Consider the following 15,733-nt stretch of genomic DNA (forward strand, 5'->3'; position numbering starts at 1 on the left):
CCGACCGTCGTTCGTTTGCATTGGATTTTATGTTTCACCTATCGCTTCCGCCTCCGTCTACCAATATTGCGCTCCACCCGCCGTATCAGCCGGTCTAGTCGGAGGATTTGGTTCACAGAGCACTGGGCAAGAAGCGGGCCATTGCAGTTTGCTTCGAACCGCACCACAAAACCGATCACTCCAAAAACCTGTGTGTATGTGTGCTTGCGCTCGGTGACCCCGAACGAGGTCATCGGATGGTCGAGCCGGTACAGGCCCCTGGTGGTTGAAACTGGATTCCGACGTCCCTGACTCGATTCGTGACCCGCTTGCCGTGCGGCTCCCACCACCAATTTACTCAACAGTGGGCCAACATTTCGTAAGATTTCGTTAGCGAGCTTTCGGTGAACCGTAACGGAGACCTCACCATCCGATCAGCTGTTTTCCAGCAGAAGCAGCAGCAGCCAGTACCGCACCATGGTAACATGGTGTTTCGGTGGGCCGTCGTTCTTCATCAGTTGGATGTTTTTTTTGTTGTTGTGTTGTTGCCGTTATGGCTTTTGCTTCCTTCGGTTCTACCGCTTTCCGCGCGTTTTGGAATGATCGCCGACGGGACGGGTGTTAGGTTTTGCTGTGTACTAGCGCGGCAGTCACTCTCTGGATCTTTCGATTGTGGGAATTCCACAGAGCTGTGAACTGCCGCCTGAACCATTATTCAGCAACTTTACTGTGTGTTTATATACACACTGCTCTCACGCACCCTCACACACACACAGAGATGCTACTGAGTCAGCACGGTGGGAAGGTTTTGTTTTGTGTCCGATCGGATGGAAGATTACCAACCGTGTGCGGAGGGTACCGTTTAGTCTTTAGCACACTAAACCACTTTGTTGCGCATCACTAAGCGCTGTGATGTTGTAGCGCCGCATTGTCATGATCTCGTGCCCGAGAAACGGTATTTGCATTTGCGATAGTTGTAGAATTTTACTTGAAAAATCCAAAAACCTTAATCTACCCGAGCACTTCGGATCCTTTTCCACAATGCCGTGCTGACAGTTCCAGTTGGTGCTGACTAATTGCAACCATCCAGTGAGCAGACGGGCGCAATCTTTCCGCCGCATCATTGTTTACCGAGACAGTTTTTGAGATGATGGGCAGAGAAATGGCCACGGCCGTCCCGTTTTCCCCGTAAGCCAGCGGATTGCTTTCTGTCTCAGCTACTCCACTCAGCACACACACACACACACAGTTAATCGGAAAGGATACAGAACGGAAACGGAAAGGCAAACACTAAGCTGGTGTCCCTTTGTGTTGCCGGCGGAACCCTCTTCCCATCCAAAAGGGGCACGAAATGGACAAAACAAAGCAGAAACGCATGTATATTTAATGAGACCCGCAGTTTTGCAGCGGGTGAAGCGAAAAGCTTGCGCCCTTTCAGGCTGTGATGTCTTTGTGCCTGCCTGGGCCTGGTTGAGCGGTTTCGCTTCTTTCTTCTACCGTTCGGTGGGAATAAATTTCCATCACTGAAGAGGACACTTTTGACCGGCGAGTACTAGAGCCGTAACAGATTAATGTCCTCCAGAATTTAAGAATACAGAGGCAGAATTAGTACATTTATATGAAGAAGAGTGTTTTAAGGCATCGAACTCAAACTCAATTCAATCGAAGGAAACTCAAACTCTCGCCACCAAAGATCATGCGCGTCCTTGCGTCTTCACAGCGCAAGCCAATGAAACGCATCAATAAAACAACTCACGATCGCACCCGCCATAATCGATACGCCTTCATCATCCGCCGTTCACACCGTTACTTGGCTGCTACGAAATTTTAACAAGGTGTCAATCTCCGCCTTTTGATTACGTTATCAGCTCGTCTCCGCCTCATACTGGCACCCGGGAGGGAGTAATCGGTGTCAAAAGTCGTTGCATAACGAGGCCAAGAGTGAATCACCTTTGGTGCCTGGGATCGATTTTATGGCGCGCGCGTCGAGTACTTGGTGCTTCTTTTCTAGAGCCATGCCCTCAGTAGCGCCTCTAGGGTGGAGAGTTGATTCTAGCGCTGTGTCTTTTACCTTTAACTTTTACATCCCCAAAGCCACTAGGCACAGGATGGTTTAGAGAGAGAGAGAGAGAGAAAGGTGCAAAGTTACATGCATAAATAACTACACGTAGCCGGCAAATGGAAGCTTCCCAACACAATTCCACCAAATGGGGGTGTCCCACACCCAGAGGGGCCCTGTGTGTTGGTGTCCGCTGCACGTTTGTGTGTGTGTGTGTGTGGGGCAATAAAGGAATAGCCATTTCGCTTGCCTATTTCGCCCGCCCGGTTACTATTTGTTTTTGTGTTCTGTTCCTCGACCCCCGTGGACAAAACGGGTGGCCATTTGGCACGGTACGGCAAATGGCCAACACTTTTGCTTGATGAATAATCAATAGAGCGTTCCGAAATTCGTTAAAGCGCGAGCGAGACGCAGGGCAGCGCAGAGCAGCAAATGTCCGCTTCAGTTGTTATAAGAAAAATGAAGGGATGGTGCATCCTTCTTCTTCTCCGCCTCCTCCGCCTTGCAAACTGTGCACTAACTTGCTCCCATTGCGAATTCCGGTGTTGTAGCGCACCGTGACCGCTTTGGCTGTGACCGGATGGACTGAGTTATACCGCTCCTGAGGGAGGGCGAAAGATTTCGTGACATTATTTTGAAATCTCACCACCAGAGGGGGGTGGGATCCAGGGTTCTAGCCGTGCATGTTGTTACAATAATTGTATAATAATGATCACACTGTTTCTTCTTCTCTCCTTGCTTTCCCTTTTCAGACCAACCCGAGCGCCCGGAACGTTAGGCTGTGCGCATCGAAGCGTAATGAAATGTCAATTGACCCACAACAAAAACTGAAAGTTGAGACGCGTTGCTTAAAAAAAAGACTTACACACGCACGCTTCACTTTAAAATAGACAAGGTTAACGAAACCGGCTACCTGTCTGTGAAGTTAAAGAAAACGAACAAAACCCCCAAACGCACAGTTTGCGCGATAATGAAGCCTTACAACAATCGGGTATAATATCGCGAACGGATTTGCTGCTGTGTGTTTTCCGTATTGTGGTTGGTGTGGGGGGTTTCTTTATTTTTTCGTGTTTCATTATGTCGCTTTAAATTGGCCGACCTGACGGGACCGGGGGAGCGGGCGGGACCGGCGGGATCATACTAACAAGCCGCGCGCTGCCCAGAATAAAGAACCGCGCAAAGGACGGAACACGGACCCGAGACCAGAAGCGGCAGGAAAACCGCTAGCCGTCGCCAACCGAGAAGTCAATCAATTTGGATGCACACAGCCACACGCACACAGCGACGCAAACAAACAAACCGAGACACTTGGCCGAATGCGGAAAGACGAAGCTCAACGACATCGCAAGACTGGCCTGAAGAAGCCAAACCAACCCCCGCTCCCGCGACAATCTCCCGCACGGCATCGGCACGGAACACACGGCGTGTGCAGACGACGGAGGTCGGAGACGACTTGTTGGTACAGGTGCACCCCACACTGCTGCTCGGCCGGCCGGCACATCCCCACAACGGGCGGCCTGCCCCCCATCAAGCCCCCCCCCCCCCCCCCCGGCACCCGGCTCTTCGCCGTACAAGAAGCAGCAAGAAACAAAAAAAAACAGCATCAAGAATAATTCCGATCGGCAGCCGAACGCACGAGCGAAACCAACCCCCAACTTTCCCACAACAACCACCCCCAGTTGTGTGTTACAGGGTGTGCACCCCAGCGCGCGGGGTGGCGGTGCAACCAACCAGGCGGTCACGAAACGGCCACCGAACCGGTTCGGGAGCGCTTCGGCTTTCGTGCGTACACGACGAACCGCGGCGGCACCGTGGCCCCGAACAAAACTTGCCTGCACTCGCCCGAAGCCGACCAGTCGGAAAGTTGCTTGCACGCGGTTCACAGACCCAGTTCGCACTGGCGCTCGCACACGCAAACGCCAGCTATTGGGGCGTACCAGCGAGATAGGGTGTTTCGCGTACTCGAGAACACAGACAACCGAGGAAAACAAGAGCAAAGCCAAAAGGGCGGCTAGCACACAGCACAAAACAATCGCACGGATAGTCGCCGTGTTTTTTGTGTGTGTTTATGTGTGACCGCTCAAGTGTGTGTGTGTGACCGTGCAAAGAGACCACAGAAAAGAAGCGTCCATGTGCAGTGCGGTGACGAATTTTTCGTGGTAGTGAAAACAAGGGCAAAACAGTGATCGAATCACGCCGGGAGCGATCATTGCAAGTTTTTGAAGTGAGCCGCAGAAAGGAAACGAAGAGCAGCAGAACGTCTCATAACGATAATTTATGAGCCACAGTGCGAGATCGTGCAGATACACATCTCCCCCGTTTTTTTTTTTTTTTTCGTGGCCAGACGTGTGAGTTGCGTGCGAGTGAATTTATACGTGTGCCGTTTGACAAGCGCAGCAAAAGAAAAACCTCCGGTGGTTTGAGGAAAACATATTTTAAATCCACGAATATAAATAAGTGAATGTGTGTGTGTGCATTTTTCTGCTATCCCGTCTTCTGACATACTCACGTAAAGGTGTAAAACGGGAGGAAGTGTGGCAGAAGAGCGCATTTAAGAGTTAGACCAACAGCGACGACGAACCAGTGTGTGGACGTTGTTATTCCTGCTCGTTGTCGCGCGTGGGAAAGGCTTCGAACGGGGCCAAAGTGGTGCGATACTTGCGGGTTACTATACACACACACATTTGTGAGGGAATAAATTAGTGGAAAGGGGAAGTGGTTCCAACCGCGACTGGCCCTCGTTTGCTACGCTGATTTCCAAACACCCAAACCCGCGTGGAGCAATTACAAATAAGCCAAACCTTATTTGCTTGGCCAAGCTTAAACCTCCCCCCAACAACGAGTGTCTATGTGTGTGTTTGTTAGTATGCTGTGTTTAATGTAACAGTGTGTGGTGCAACTAATTCTTGTCGAACGACATTCTTTTACGTGTGCACGTGTCTGTTTGTGCGTGTGTGTGTGTGTTAGACCGGGCGTTTAGAAGCAAAAGTTGCAAATTTCTTGAAGAAGTTCCCGCGTCCGTGTGTTTCGCACCGTTGAAATAATAAACCATTTGGGGAGGTGTGTTTGAATGTGCCCGGTGGGGAAACCGATGTAGCCGCGGTACCGCGGACAAACAACCATGTGGCCAACCGTGTGCCCGTTGCCAGCCTGCAGCCACACTACTAGGGGCAGTGAAACGAACAACAACCGTGCACAATGTTAGCCATAGACTGTCTGGTTGGCGGTCTGCTGCTCAGCTCGATCGGCGTGAACATACTGGCGCTCGGTGCGTTCTGGGTGACGCCAAGTCTGCGCACCACCGCCAACCGGTTCGTGATCAACCTGCTGATAGTGAATCTCGTCTGCTGCATCATTCTCGGGCCGTCGCTGCTGCTGAACGCGTTCACCGGCAAGGCGGCGGTGCCGACGCCACTGCCGGCCGCTGAGCTGCCGGCAGCAGCGGCCACTCCGATACTGTACGAGCCGACGACAGGTGGCGAGTATGGCAGTCCGGCGTACACGACTACGACCGTCGCGCTGGCATACCAGCAGCCCAGCTCCACGGTAGCCCAACCGAATCGGACGCGCATCGTGCGGTGCTCCAAAAATGGCACCATGGGCAGTGGGGACGATGGGCCGTCCAATTGTGATAGACAGGAGGAGCAGAATGATGAGGATGCAGATGAAACGCCCTTCATACGGACGAGCCGGATACACCCGGGCCCGGGTGTGGATGCGCTGCATCCCAACCTGACGCTCACGAAGATACGCTGCTGGGGCCTGGACCTGGTGGTGGCCCTGGGGGCCCTCTCCGTCCTGCTCGTCGTCGGGGACACCTGGTGCGCGATTACCGATCCGCTGCGCTACCACTCGCGCATTTCCGAGCTGAAGGCGTGGGCGTTCATCATCGCTAGCTGGGCGCTCGGCATTGCGTTCGGCATTGCGTCCGGGTTCCGGGGGGACCAGAAGTACGTGACGCTGTTCAAGAACCGGCTCACGGCGGAGGAGGTGGCCGCCATCGAATCTAGTCAGCTGGCCCGCAACCAGAGCGGCGCCGGGCCGGGCGAGGGCGGCCTGCCCGCCGGCGACCGGTTCATCCAGCATCTGAACATCTCGGAGGATCTGTACAACACGATCTTCTCGTACGCGTACTTCGTGATCGTCATACTGATCCCGTTTGCGCTCGTGTGCGCCATGTACTGGCGCATCTTTTCCGAGGCGCGCGAAAGTGGGCAGCGGATGCGCCAGAACGGCTCCTCGCCGCTGCTGCAGAGTGCGCTGAATCTTGTGTCCGCCCAGAAGCAGTGCCATGCGGCCGACAAGCAGTCGATGCTGGAGCAGCAGCAGCAGCAGCCGACGCAGCAGCAGCTGCATCAGCCGATTCAACCGATGCCGAGCATTCCGGAGCGGCCGGGCGAGAGCAGGGGCGATTGCTGCGACGGGCTGACGATGAAGATCGACAAGCAGATCCACTACGAGGATGAAACGATCACGATCAGCAGCATACCGCACCATCATCAGCCGCGCGACTCGTGTTTAAAGCCGTTGCTGCAGCAGTCGCCCGCACCGACGCCAACGCACAAACCGATCCAGCAGCTACAGCCGCTCGATGCGTCCCTCGAGCGGCCCGATCGCAGCCCGCAGGTGGTGCAGATCGCCACGCCAACGTCCGGTGTGGCGGCTTCGCTGCCCAGTGTGCTCAAGTCGCCGCTGCGACCCGACCGCAACCACAACAGTATTCTGATGCACCAGCAGCTCCCGGCGGAGAGCAGTGCGAGCGGGCCGATACCGACCCACTCGAGCCCGCCGCCGGCCGCATCGGCTGGGCTGGGGAAGGTGCGGCGCAATCACAGCGCCGGCCGGCTGGTAAGCTTCTGCCAGGAGGAGCCGACCGAGCTGCCGGTCGCCGGCCTGCGGCAGGTTCATTCGACGCCCAACTTCCAGAAGTACAGTGGCGGCGAGTTCGAGAGCCTCGGCACGCACCACATCCTGTCGCTGCCGGCCGTGCACGTGCCGCCGAAGGCGCTCAGCTACATGACCTCGATCCGGCACCGGCTGTCGAACGCGTCCTCCCTGTTCAAGTACCGGGAGGAGTCGCGCGCCGCCCGCATCAGCATCCTGGTGATCATCATGTTTCTGGTGTCGTACCTGCCGTACGGCATACTGGTGCTAATGCAGGGCCACGTCGATCTGATCATCGTGTCTGACCAGGCGCTGCTCGCGATCTTCACCGTGGTGATCGCGAACTTGAGCTCACCGTTCATCTTCGCCTACCGGAACAAGCGCGTTCGGCGGGGCGTGAAGCGCCTGCTCGGCATCGACAAGAAGACGAACGAGCGGCTCCAGAAGCTGACCACGAGCAACACGCACTACAACAACCATCCGCCGGGGCAGCATCAGCCGCAGCAGCAGCACGGCAACTACGGTGCCAACATTACGCTGGCCAACGCCGTCGGGCAGGAGGAGGAGCTGCCGGAGGTGATCGCGCACAAGTCCGCGCACAAGGTGCGCATCGCCGGCAGCCAGGGCGCCGGCGGGCTGACGCGCAGCAATAGTTCGTGCAAGTATCTCACGCCAAATCACGCGGCGGCCGTGGCCGTGGCGAACGGGTACATCGTCGAGTTCGAGCGGTACCCCTCCGACGAGCTCAATAGTCTCTGCATCCAGAAGAAATCGATACTGAAACGGGTCTGTGATAGTTCGCGTAAGTGGGGCTGCAACTTTGCCACCAATTCCTGCACCAGCAACGACGAGCAGACGGAGGTGTAGCTGTAAGCGGAACTGCTGATCTAAGGGAATGGGAGGGCGTGAGTGACAGATACGGGGGTGGCCTTTAGGGTTAGGGTTTGTTTTTGCTGGCGCACGGTGCCAAAAAGCCAAAAAGCGCTGGACGTGAATCGCTGAGAACCTGGGCGGGAGTGTTCCTTTCCATTTCATCCTGATCATTACATTATTTATATACTGCCTTCCAATCCAACTTTGACAACTTACCTGCCCAGCAATGACACTATTTTGCAATACGTACCTAGCTTATTTATTGGTTGGTATTGGACAAAACATAAAACTGCTGACGTTTCTAGGCGGCACGTGCTACGACGTGTTTGCATCGCAACAGCCCGACGAACCCGACCTGCCATCATGCTGAGACATTCTTGTGCAGTTCGGATGCACCAACAGCAACGGACAATCCTTACGGCACTGATGCTCCAACACCACGTGGGGAAACCGGTGGGCTTGGGTTTGATTCCCATTTTTTTGCCATGCGCGGGCACCCCGGTTTGGGTGTCCTTTTGCTTGTTTTAAAATAACGCCCTGTTGGTTGCTGGAAGAACAAACAAACACAAACGTTTTGCAAAGCCAAGCGTCACTGTCATTCGACTCATCCACCACGCGCTGCAGACGCGCAAGGGGTGGCGCAAGGGGGTGCGTTTGACCGCGTGCACGTAATGTGCACGGCTGGCACAAAACAAAATGATACAGTCCGTGTGTGCGTGTGCGTGTGTGTGTGTGTGTACGGAAGCCGGCCTCGGGCTGGAAACCGGCCAGTTCTCACGTTGTCAAACCACACTGGCACTGGCTGGCGTAATGTAGGCGCCGGTGGACGGCCATGTGTAGTAGCTCCCAGCGCGTAGCTCACATCACACGACACGTGGGGATTAAAATAGGACATTGGGACCGTGGACACCCCGATTAGAATGGTGCGGCTAGAAGCGTATGCTTTTTAGCAGCCCGCACACGTTGCGTACACGGTGCGCGGGCTTGGTGACGCAGCGCGACACCACACTACACGTAACAGGAAAGCCGAAAATATTACACGATCAGGCTAAAGAGACCGAGATGGAGAGAGAGAGAGAGAGCGAGAGAAAGAGGGAGGGAAATAGAAAGAATCAAATGGTGCCATTTCCTCACATCCCAAATTGCTGACGTGCATTTAAATGGTGAACAGATCGCAAGCTTAAGGGAGTTAATACAATACGGCCTCAGCGAATGTAATTAGAACGATGATTGTTTCGATTGTAACTCTGTGTGTTTCCTTTATGCCAAAACCTTTCCGAGCCAGGGCGTGCTCAGCTTTTAGTCCTTTCGACTGGCCACACTCTATCTCATGCATGATAAACACGTAAAAGCAAAGGCGAACCTGCGATAAATGGTCCGACTACATTAGCACACAGCGATCATCGCACGAGACAGCGAGGGGGGTTACGATTTTCCCATTGCAAGTAATGAGTTCTTTGTCCCGCTTTTTTGGGGGAGGGGGTTAGTGAATAGAGCAGGTAATTAGTGGCCGGTATCACTAAGTGGAATTCGAGTTGATTTCATTACCGAAAGTGACCGGTTTGTTCGACGACTACCGGCACTTGTATCAGGAGCCGTTTTTCCATCCAAAATCGATGAGTGGCTATTTGTAGCCACACGGAGACTAAATACGTAAAGTAGTATCGCTACCCGGTAGAGGTTCGTTTAGATTTTATTGATTGGTTAGTTGGTAGTAGTGGTATGAGCACATCGTACCTCATTTTTAAACGCATTTTTTTAATGTGCCTTTCCATAATGGTGACTTTTAAAAATAGCATTTACTACACGCAGTCTCAACTGAAATGTTGTGTCGCTTCCCTTTCGTAACTCGTCCTTTACTGTCCCGTCCATCAGGTCGCACCAATCACAACACTTCCGCTACCCACCACACCGAAAACTGCTAAATGGAAAACTTCGTCTTCGTCCCGTGGGTGGACACCGCAATTCCAATTCCGGTGCTCAAGGCGCTATTGCTAAACGCCAGCCAGCCAGCCACCCACCTCGCAGTTGCGCCCCGTTCGCGCTGGAGTCGTTCATGCGTGCCATCTAGCATCTTGATTACTGGTGACAGGTTGCTCTCCACTCTATGCCGAACGCATACCGGCACACCCAACACACGCTGGTGTTGTCGAAGAGGATAACCTTATTGTCCTGTCGTTTCGGGTCGTTTCCGGCTGATCCTCTTGCCCTTTCCGCTGCCGGTGCCGGTGGGGGCATGGGGTAGCACGTGCGAAAGGATGTCCGCGATGGGTGGGCTTTTCGTTCGAATGTCTATTTTTGGTCGGGCTAACGCGGCACGGCCGGGAATGAAAACACTCGTGTGCAGATAATAATTCATCACATTCGATCGAGAGTCAAGGATCGATTATCGATCGGCTTTGGGATACGCGCACACAAACGTCATACAGTTGGAGACAAGGTTTTTTGTTTTTTTTTTTGGGGGAATGGATCCATTTACGATGGAGCATGGTTAATGTGCCTTTAATATGTTTCTAATTTCTGTCCTCCATCGGTTCGGATCGCTGGTGACGCAATGCTTGACGATGTGGTTAGCTTGTTTGTTCAACTTCAACGCCATCGTTGTTGCATATGCAATCTTCAAAATGACTCTCTAAACAATACATGACGCAACCAATATGATGACTCCGGAATGATGATAACTTCCCACCGAAAGACGCTTCCCGTACACCCATCATCTATCCTTCATCCTACCAGCTCTCTCCCAGTTCTCAGTGACAGAGTGTTAGGTATTAGATTGGTTTTAACGTAACAAAGAAAGCTTGCAGTTTTCATGCTGCAAATCATCGCAAGTGCTCGGTTAAGAAGGGTCGGCTAAGAAAGCAAAACAAACCAAACCATAAGCTCTAAATTATTACTGTTTAGCAGTGGGCGGATGGCATATAGCATAAGATAAGGCCGAATGTACAGGTAAACGTGACGGGAAATTTAGTCGAAGCTAACAAAACACAAACAAATCCCTTTAGTTAATAAGTATAAGTGTATATGAATGTACATGTGTTTCTGTGTGTGTCTGTGCGTTTGTATTATAGAAGGAGGATCGGAGGACCGATACCTAAAGGGTTTCCGTTTTCTACACCGTATCCCTATTTTTACTTCAAACTGACTGGTAATAATGCTTTAAACCCATGCAACCTACACGACATGAACACTAGAAGAAGAAGAAAAAAAAACAATGGTGTAGAAATTATTCTTTAGCCTATGAGAGCAGTTAGACAAACGCTCAACTCACTGTGGTAGAAAACAAACAAGCGAGCTAAGAGGTAGCAAAGCAGGAAGCATCCCTTAGCAGCAGAATCTAGGAGCAAAATCAATTAATCGTACTGGTGCTTTGTGCGGTCACAAGAAAGAGAGTTTAAAAAAACATAGGACAAAAGCTAAAGCAAAAAGAGCTACGCGCCTTTCGAGCACGCCCATTTAACAAAGTTACCAAATAATGATGGCTCTTCCATGATTTCCACCTCCAGCGTTGGAGTGTGACTATTGCTGCCTTTTTGTTTCCGATGTGCGTGTGTATGTGTGCAAGATCTAGCAACAAAAAAAAAGATGCGTAACAGGGTAACACAAGGTCGGGTCAAAGCGAAAAGGATCTTTTAAAACTACGATGGAAGAGAATTATTTTTGCTACAAAACATTCTATTTCTAAACTAACTAAAAAACAAACAAAAAAATGCTGCAAATATTTTAAATGAACCGCCAGTTAACTCTCTACCTAGTAGGAGTGCTTATCAGGTATACACACACACACACACTCACACATATGAGTCACGAAACAAAAAATCAAACAAACAAAGTAAGCAGCCTTGTGCTCACACAAAGCGTGTCACTTACATTGTAACCTACTCGAGAGCACGAGTACTCCAATACGCTGAGCTAGCTATAGCTTCCCGCGGCGAGGACGTTGTTATTCTAACAATTAGTCAAAAATCGAGGGCATTCAAATAGAGTTCCACCTTAAAACGCTCGCCTGGAGAAGAGTTAGTCACTCAGCCACACAGCACACACAAAAACCCCATGCTGGTGAAGATGGAGAGCAGCAACCGCGCATAGTTAGAGCTATTTATGGGGCGGACAGAGCGGCGAGACACCTTCAATCAAAGGGAAACGATGTTTGAAGTGTGTGCTTAAACATGACTAGGGCTTACCACACAGGGACAGTCAGGTGTGTGGGTGTGTGTGTGTGTGTGTTTGGGCTTTAAAAGAAATGGTGAGTGTAAAACCACTCGCCCGTGCCATTGGATATTGGAAGTATTGATATTAGAATGACACCAAACACACGTACACTTACTATCTCCCTTTCTCTCTAATCCTGTTATCGCTGGTATCACTGCTAGGGTAAAACTATAAAAACGAAAAAAAGAACAGCAATTGACCAAATTAAATGAATCGCTTCACTTCACGCTCCCAATGCCAGTGCAATTGCAACCACCGCGCCAATTAAATCAGTTCACAAAACAAAGAAACCCTTAACCAGTTGATATCGGTTTGTTTTTATCCACCCGTCCAACTCTACTCCATCCCTTTCGCGTGCCATTGACCCTTTGGGGGTATCCCCGGCTGGTGCAGCAGTGGTGGTTAACCAAACCAACCACCGACATGCCAATCGATCGCCAGAACCTGTGGCTGTGAAGAAGCCTGCTGCATGCGCGCCCGAACCGATGCAAACCGAGCAGGACGCAATGTGGACATGCATTGCAACACCGGTGCAGCTTCTGCCTGCATGCCTGCCATTGTTGCCACTGCTGAACAGGTTTTTTTCCCTGTGATCGCGCTGCTTCTACGTACGTGTGTGTGTGTGTGACTTTTGCCAATATGCAACTAGAACGAAGGGCACAACAACACATGTGCATGTACAAGCAGTACAAGCGGGCCACGGTGAACATCAAGAGCGCGGCCATCGCGAGTACTTGTGTGCATGTTTTGCCACCTATCGTACCACCCCCCCCCCCTCCCTCCCGCGTACCTCCCACTGAAGGTCGTCCGTGAGGGTGTGCAACCGCGAGGGTTGGAGGTGGGGCACAAGAAAAGGGAAAGTAAATCGTTTCAAACTAGTTCGAGCTGCTACTAACACCAGCGCAGGGCAGTGTTGGGTACGCTGGAGCATAACTGAAGAGCAACAGCACGCCTGCATGCACTTAACTCTATTGCGCACGGTGCTGCTGAAGGTGCTGACAGGAATCTTAACTGACAACGGCACCGCACGAAACAACCGCTTGATACAGCGCTCACAATACGCACGCTGTGTTCTTGTTGTGACGCACAAACGGGCAGGGAACTCCAATGTAGGAAGCGATTTGAACGAACCACATTGCGGGTTCCACCTTAGTCCTTATTCAGGGTTCACACTTACACACACACACATACAACACACACAACAAAGACGAAACTATTAGCCAATTCGGGTCGTGTGAGGGACGAATTGATAGGTATCTCACAAGAAATGGAGAGTTTTATTTATTTAAGTAGCTCTAGTAACCCTCCCCACAAGAATGCACTAAGATAGACAAATTATGTGTGTTTGTGTATGTGTGTGTGTGAAGGAGACAGAGAGAGAGAAAGAGAGCGAGTCAGAAAGAGGAAGAGGGGGTTTAAAACCAGAGCCACACGCACCACGGCACCAGCGGCGTATACCATTGCAGTGGGTTAAGGTTTGGCTACACACACACACACACACACACTCTTATTACCTTAACAAAGCAAAACTGTTTTACGTGTTTAAGCAAACAAGATAAGTGTTTAGTGAAGCGATAATGCGCGATGTTACTGTAAGTGTATAAAGCTCTATTAGGTGTACTGCGCAGACGAAGGTGTAGAAGGTGAAGGACGTGCGATACAAGAAAAAAGGTAAGGGGAAGCAGAAAGGATAGGAGCAAAAGAGACAGAGACTAAAGAAAAACAAAAAAAGAATGCGATACTAAAATCAAAGAATCGAAATGTTGAGTAGTTTTATGCTCGGATAAAAAGAAACTGTTATGAAAAGAAAATTTCAATAAAAAAACAAACAGATATTGAAGCAAAAAAAAACATGATATAAAAATATATGAAAAAAAAAAAACAAAAATCACACACCACTAATTGAAGTAATAAAAGTCAAATGCTATGCAAAATGTAATATGTGCCCCAATGTTTTACGCTTCGTAGAAGGATTGTATATAGTACGGAAAGAAAAATGGGGGAAAATGTTGGTCGTACACATCGTAAGTATATTTGTCCGCCAACGTAGTTGCATTTATCACACTTTTAGGCGGTGCAGAATTGCAAAGGACCGCCCGAATAGGCGCACGATCGGCTCGTATTTCGTCAATTTTATTTCAACGCACTTTGAAACACATTGTCGCTTTTTAGATAGGCGATCATGAAGAGTTCATTGGAGCCTAAAATTATTAAATTATAATATACTTGCTCGGTATCTTCCTATCACCGATGACCAATAAACTATTAGAATCACTTGAAAGCTGTCGCCCAATTACTCACGCGCATGAAGAAGCAAACCACACGCGTGACGCTGCGCTTGGATTGCTCCATTAAATCAAACATTCGCACACCTTTTCTGACTCACCCAGCTCGCCGTGTCATGCACAGAGTCTTGTACAGAGCCAAAGGTGCAACTGATTTGTTTATGACTGTTATCAATGTCTACCAAGAAGATACCGATGCATAAATATACTAGTTCGTGATTCACTGATCGCTCCTGCCTGTTTTAAGGGGTAAATAGCAATTATAAATTTGGAGTAATCATTAGAAGGGTTTCCTGATTGCCAAAAAAATAGATAACAATCAGTGGGTTGTACACAGTGATTCATCGAGTTCTACACATTCGAACGGAACTAATTCTACAATTGTTCCACTTTGTTCTGGACCGCTACCTCTATTATTGTGTCACTGGATAAAATTGGAACAAACCCTATCACCACCTTGTGACAGTGCCGCACATTTCGCACACTATTGCCAACGACAGATAACAAATGAAACGTGAAAAAATAGATCCAACCCTTTTCTTATCAACCCGTCCTCTCGAGTCCTCTTTGCTGCCATCGCGATTAGCTCTATCGGTTCAATCCCAATGCCGACTGTGACATTCCACTGGACAGCGCGCTCGGTCTACTGACCGACTCTGAAGTTCAGAGTTCAGCTTATCAGCAGCCCTTTGTCCAGCTCGCTCACGTGAAGCAGGTGCGTTTTTTTTTTATCGTGCATCGAAAATTAAGCTTCCGATAGGCGGTTCAATGATTTATTACTTCACTGCAGTGATTTTGCTTGCATTTGTTCATTGTTCCCCTTTTTAAACGGCTAATGGGCCCGGTGTTAAAGGTTGATGGAGTACCCGTACCTCGTTAGGTCCCGGTGTCGTGCGTTGCGTTGATTACGGTACTGTTCTGTCAATAGAATTAATTGTCTGTCATTGGTGAGTGGCTAGGAGAAGCTGAGAGAGAAAGAGAGAGAGAGAGAGAGAGAGAGAGAGAGAGAGAGAAAAAAAAAAAAAGCTAATGTCGACTGATACGTCAGCAGTTGCAGTCATTGTGTTTAATCGGATAAGCGGAGGGATTAATTCGTTTTTTTTATCTCTAACGAAATGTATACTCTTTAGAAAAGGTTTACTTTAACCGCTGGGATTTACAAAAAAAACGTGCCTACGGCTTCGGCAGTTGATGTCACGCCTGAAATCTCTATCACAAATTTAATCCACCGAAGCTAATAATTTCGAGGTTTATAGTGGTAGCTGTACGGAATAAAAAAAAACTTGCAAAAGGGCTCAATAAATGACACGTGGTACCAGTGGGGGAAAGCCACTCGATGGATAATCTGATTTGGATGACATTAAGCAGGGAACTGCCGCAATTGATTTCACTTTTATTGTGCACACAAATGTTTGGTTTGCATATGTTTAAAAGGTAAATA

The 15,733-nt window shown here is 50.1% G+C and overlaps 1 protein-coding gene across 1 annotated transcript; it reads left to right on the top strand.

Annotated features, from left to right (window-relative positions):
• Positions 1–3,583: 3,583 nt before the first annotated feature.
• LOC120948856 (uncharacterized) lies at positions 3,584–13,946 on the top strand. The gene has a single exon (XM_049605116.1). The coding sequence runs from the start codon at positions 5,237–5,239 to the stop codon at positions 7,787–7,789; it is 2,553 nt and encodes an 850-aa protein (XP_049461073.1). The 5' UTR covers positions 3,584–5,236; the 3' UTR covers positions 7,790–13,946.
• Positions 13,947–15,733: the final 1,787 nt, after the last annotated feature.

The sequence above is a fragment of the Anopheles coluzzii genome, chromosome 2, assembly GCF_943734685.1.
Source record: "Anopheles coluzzii chromosome 2, AcolN3, whole genome shotgun sequence".
NCBI classification, from domain to species: domain Eukaryota; kingdom Metazoa; phylum Arthropoda; class Insecta; order Diptera; family Culicidae; genus Anopheles; species Anopheles coluzzii.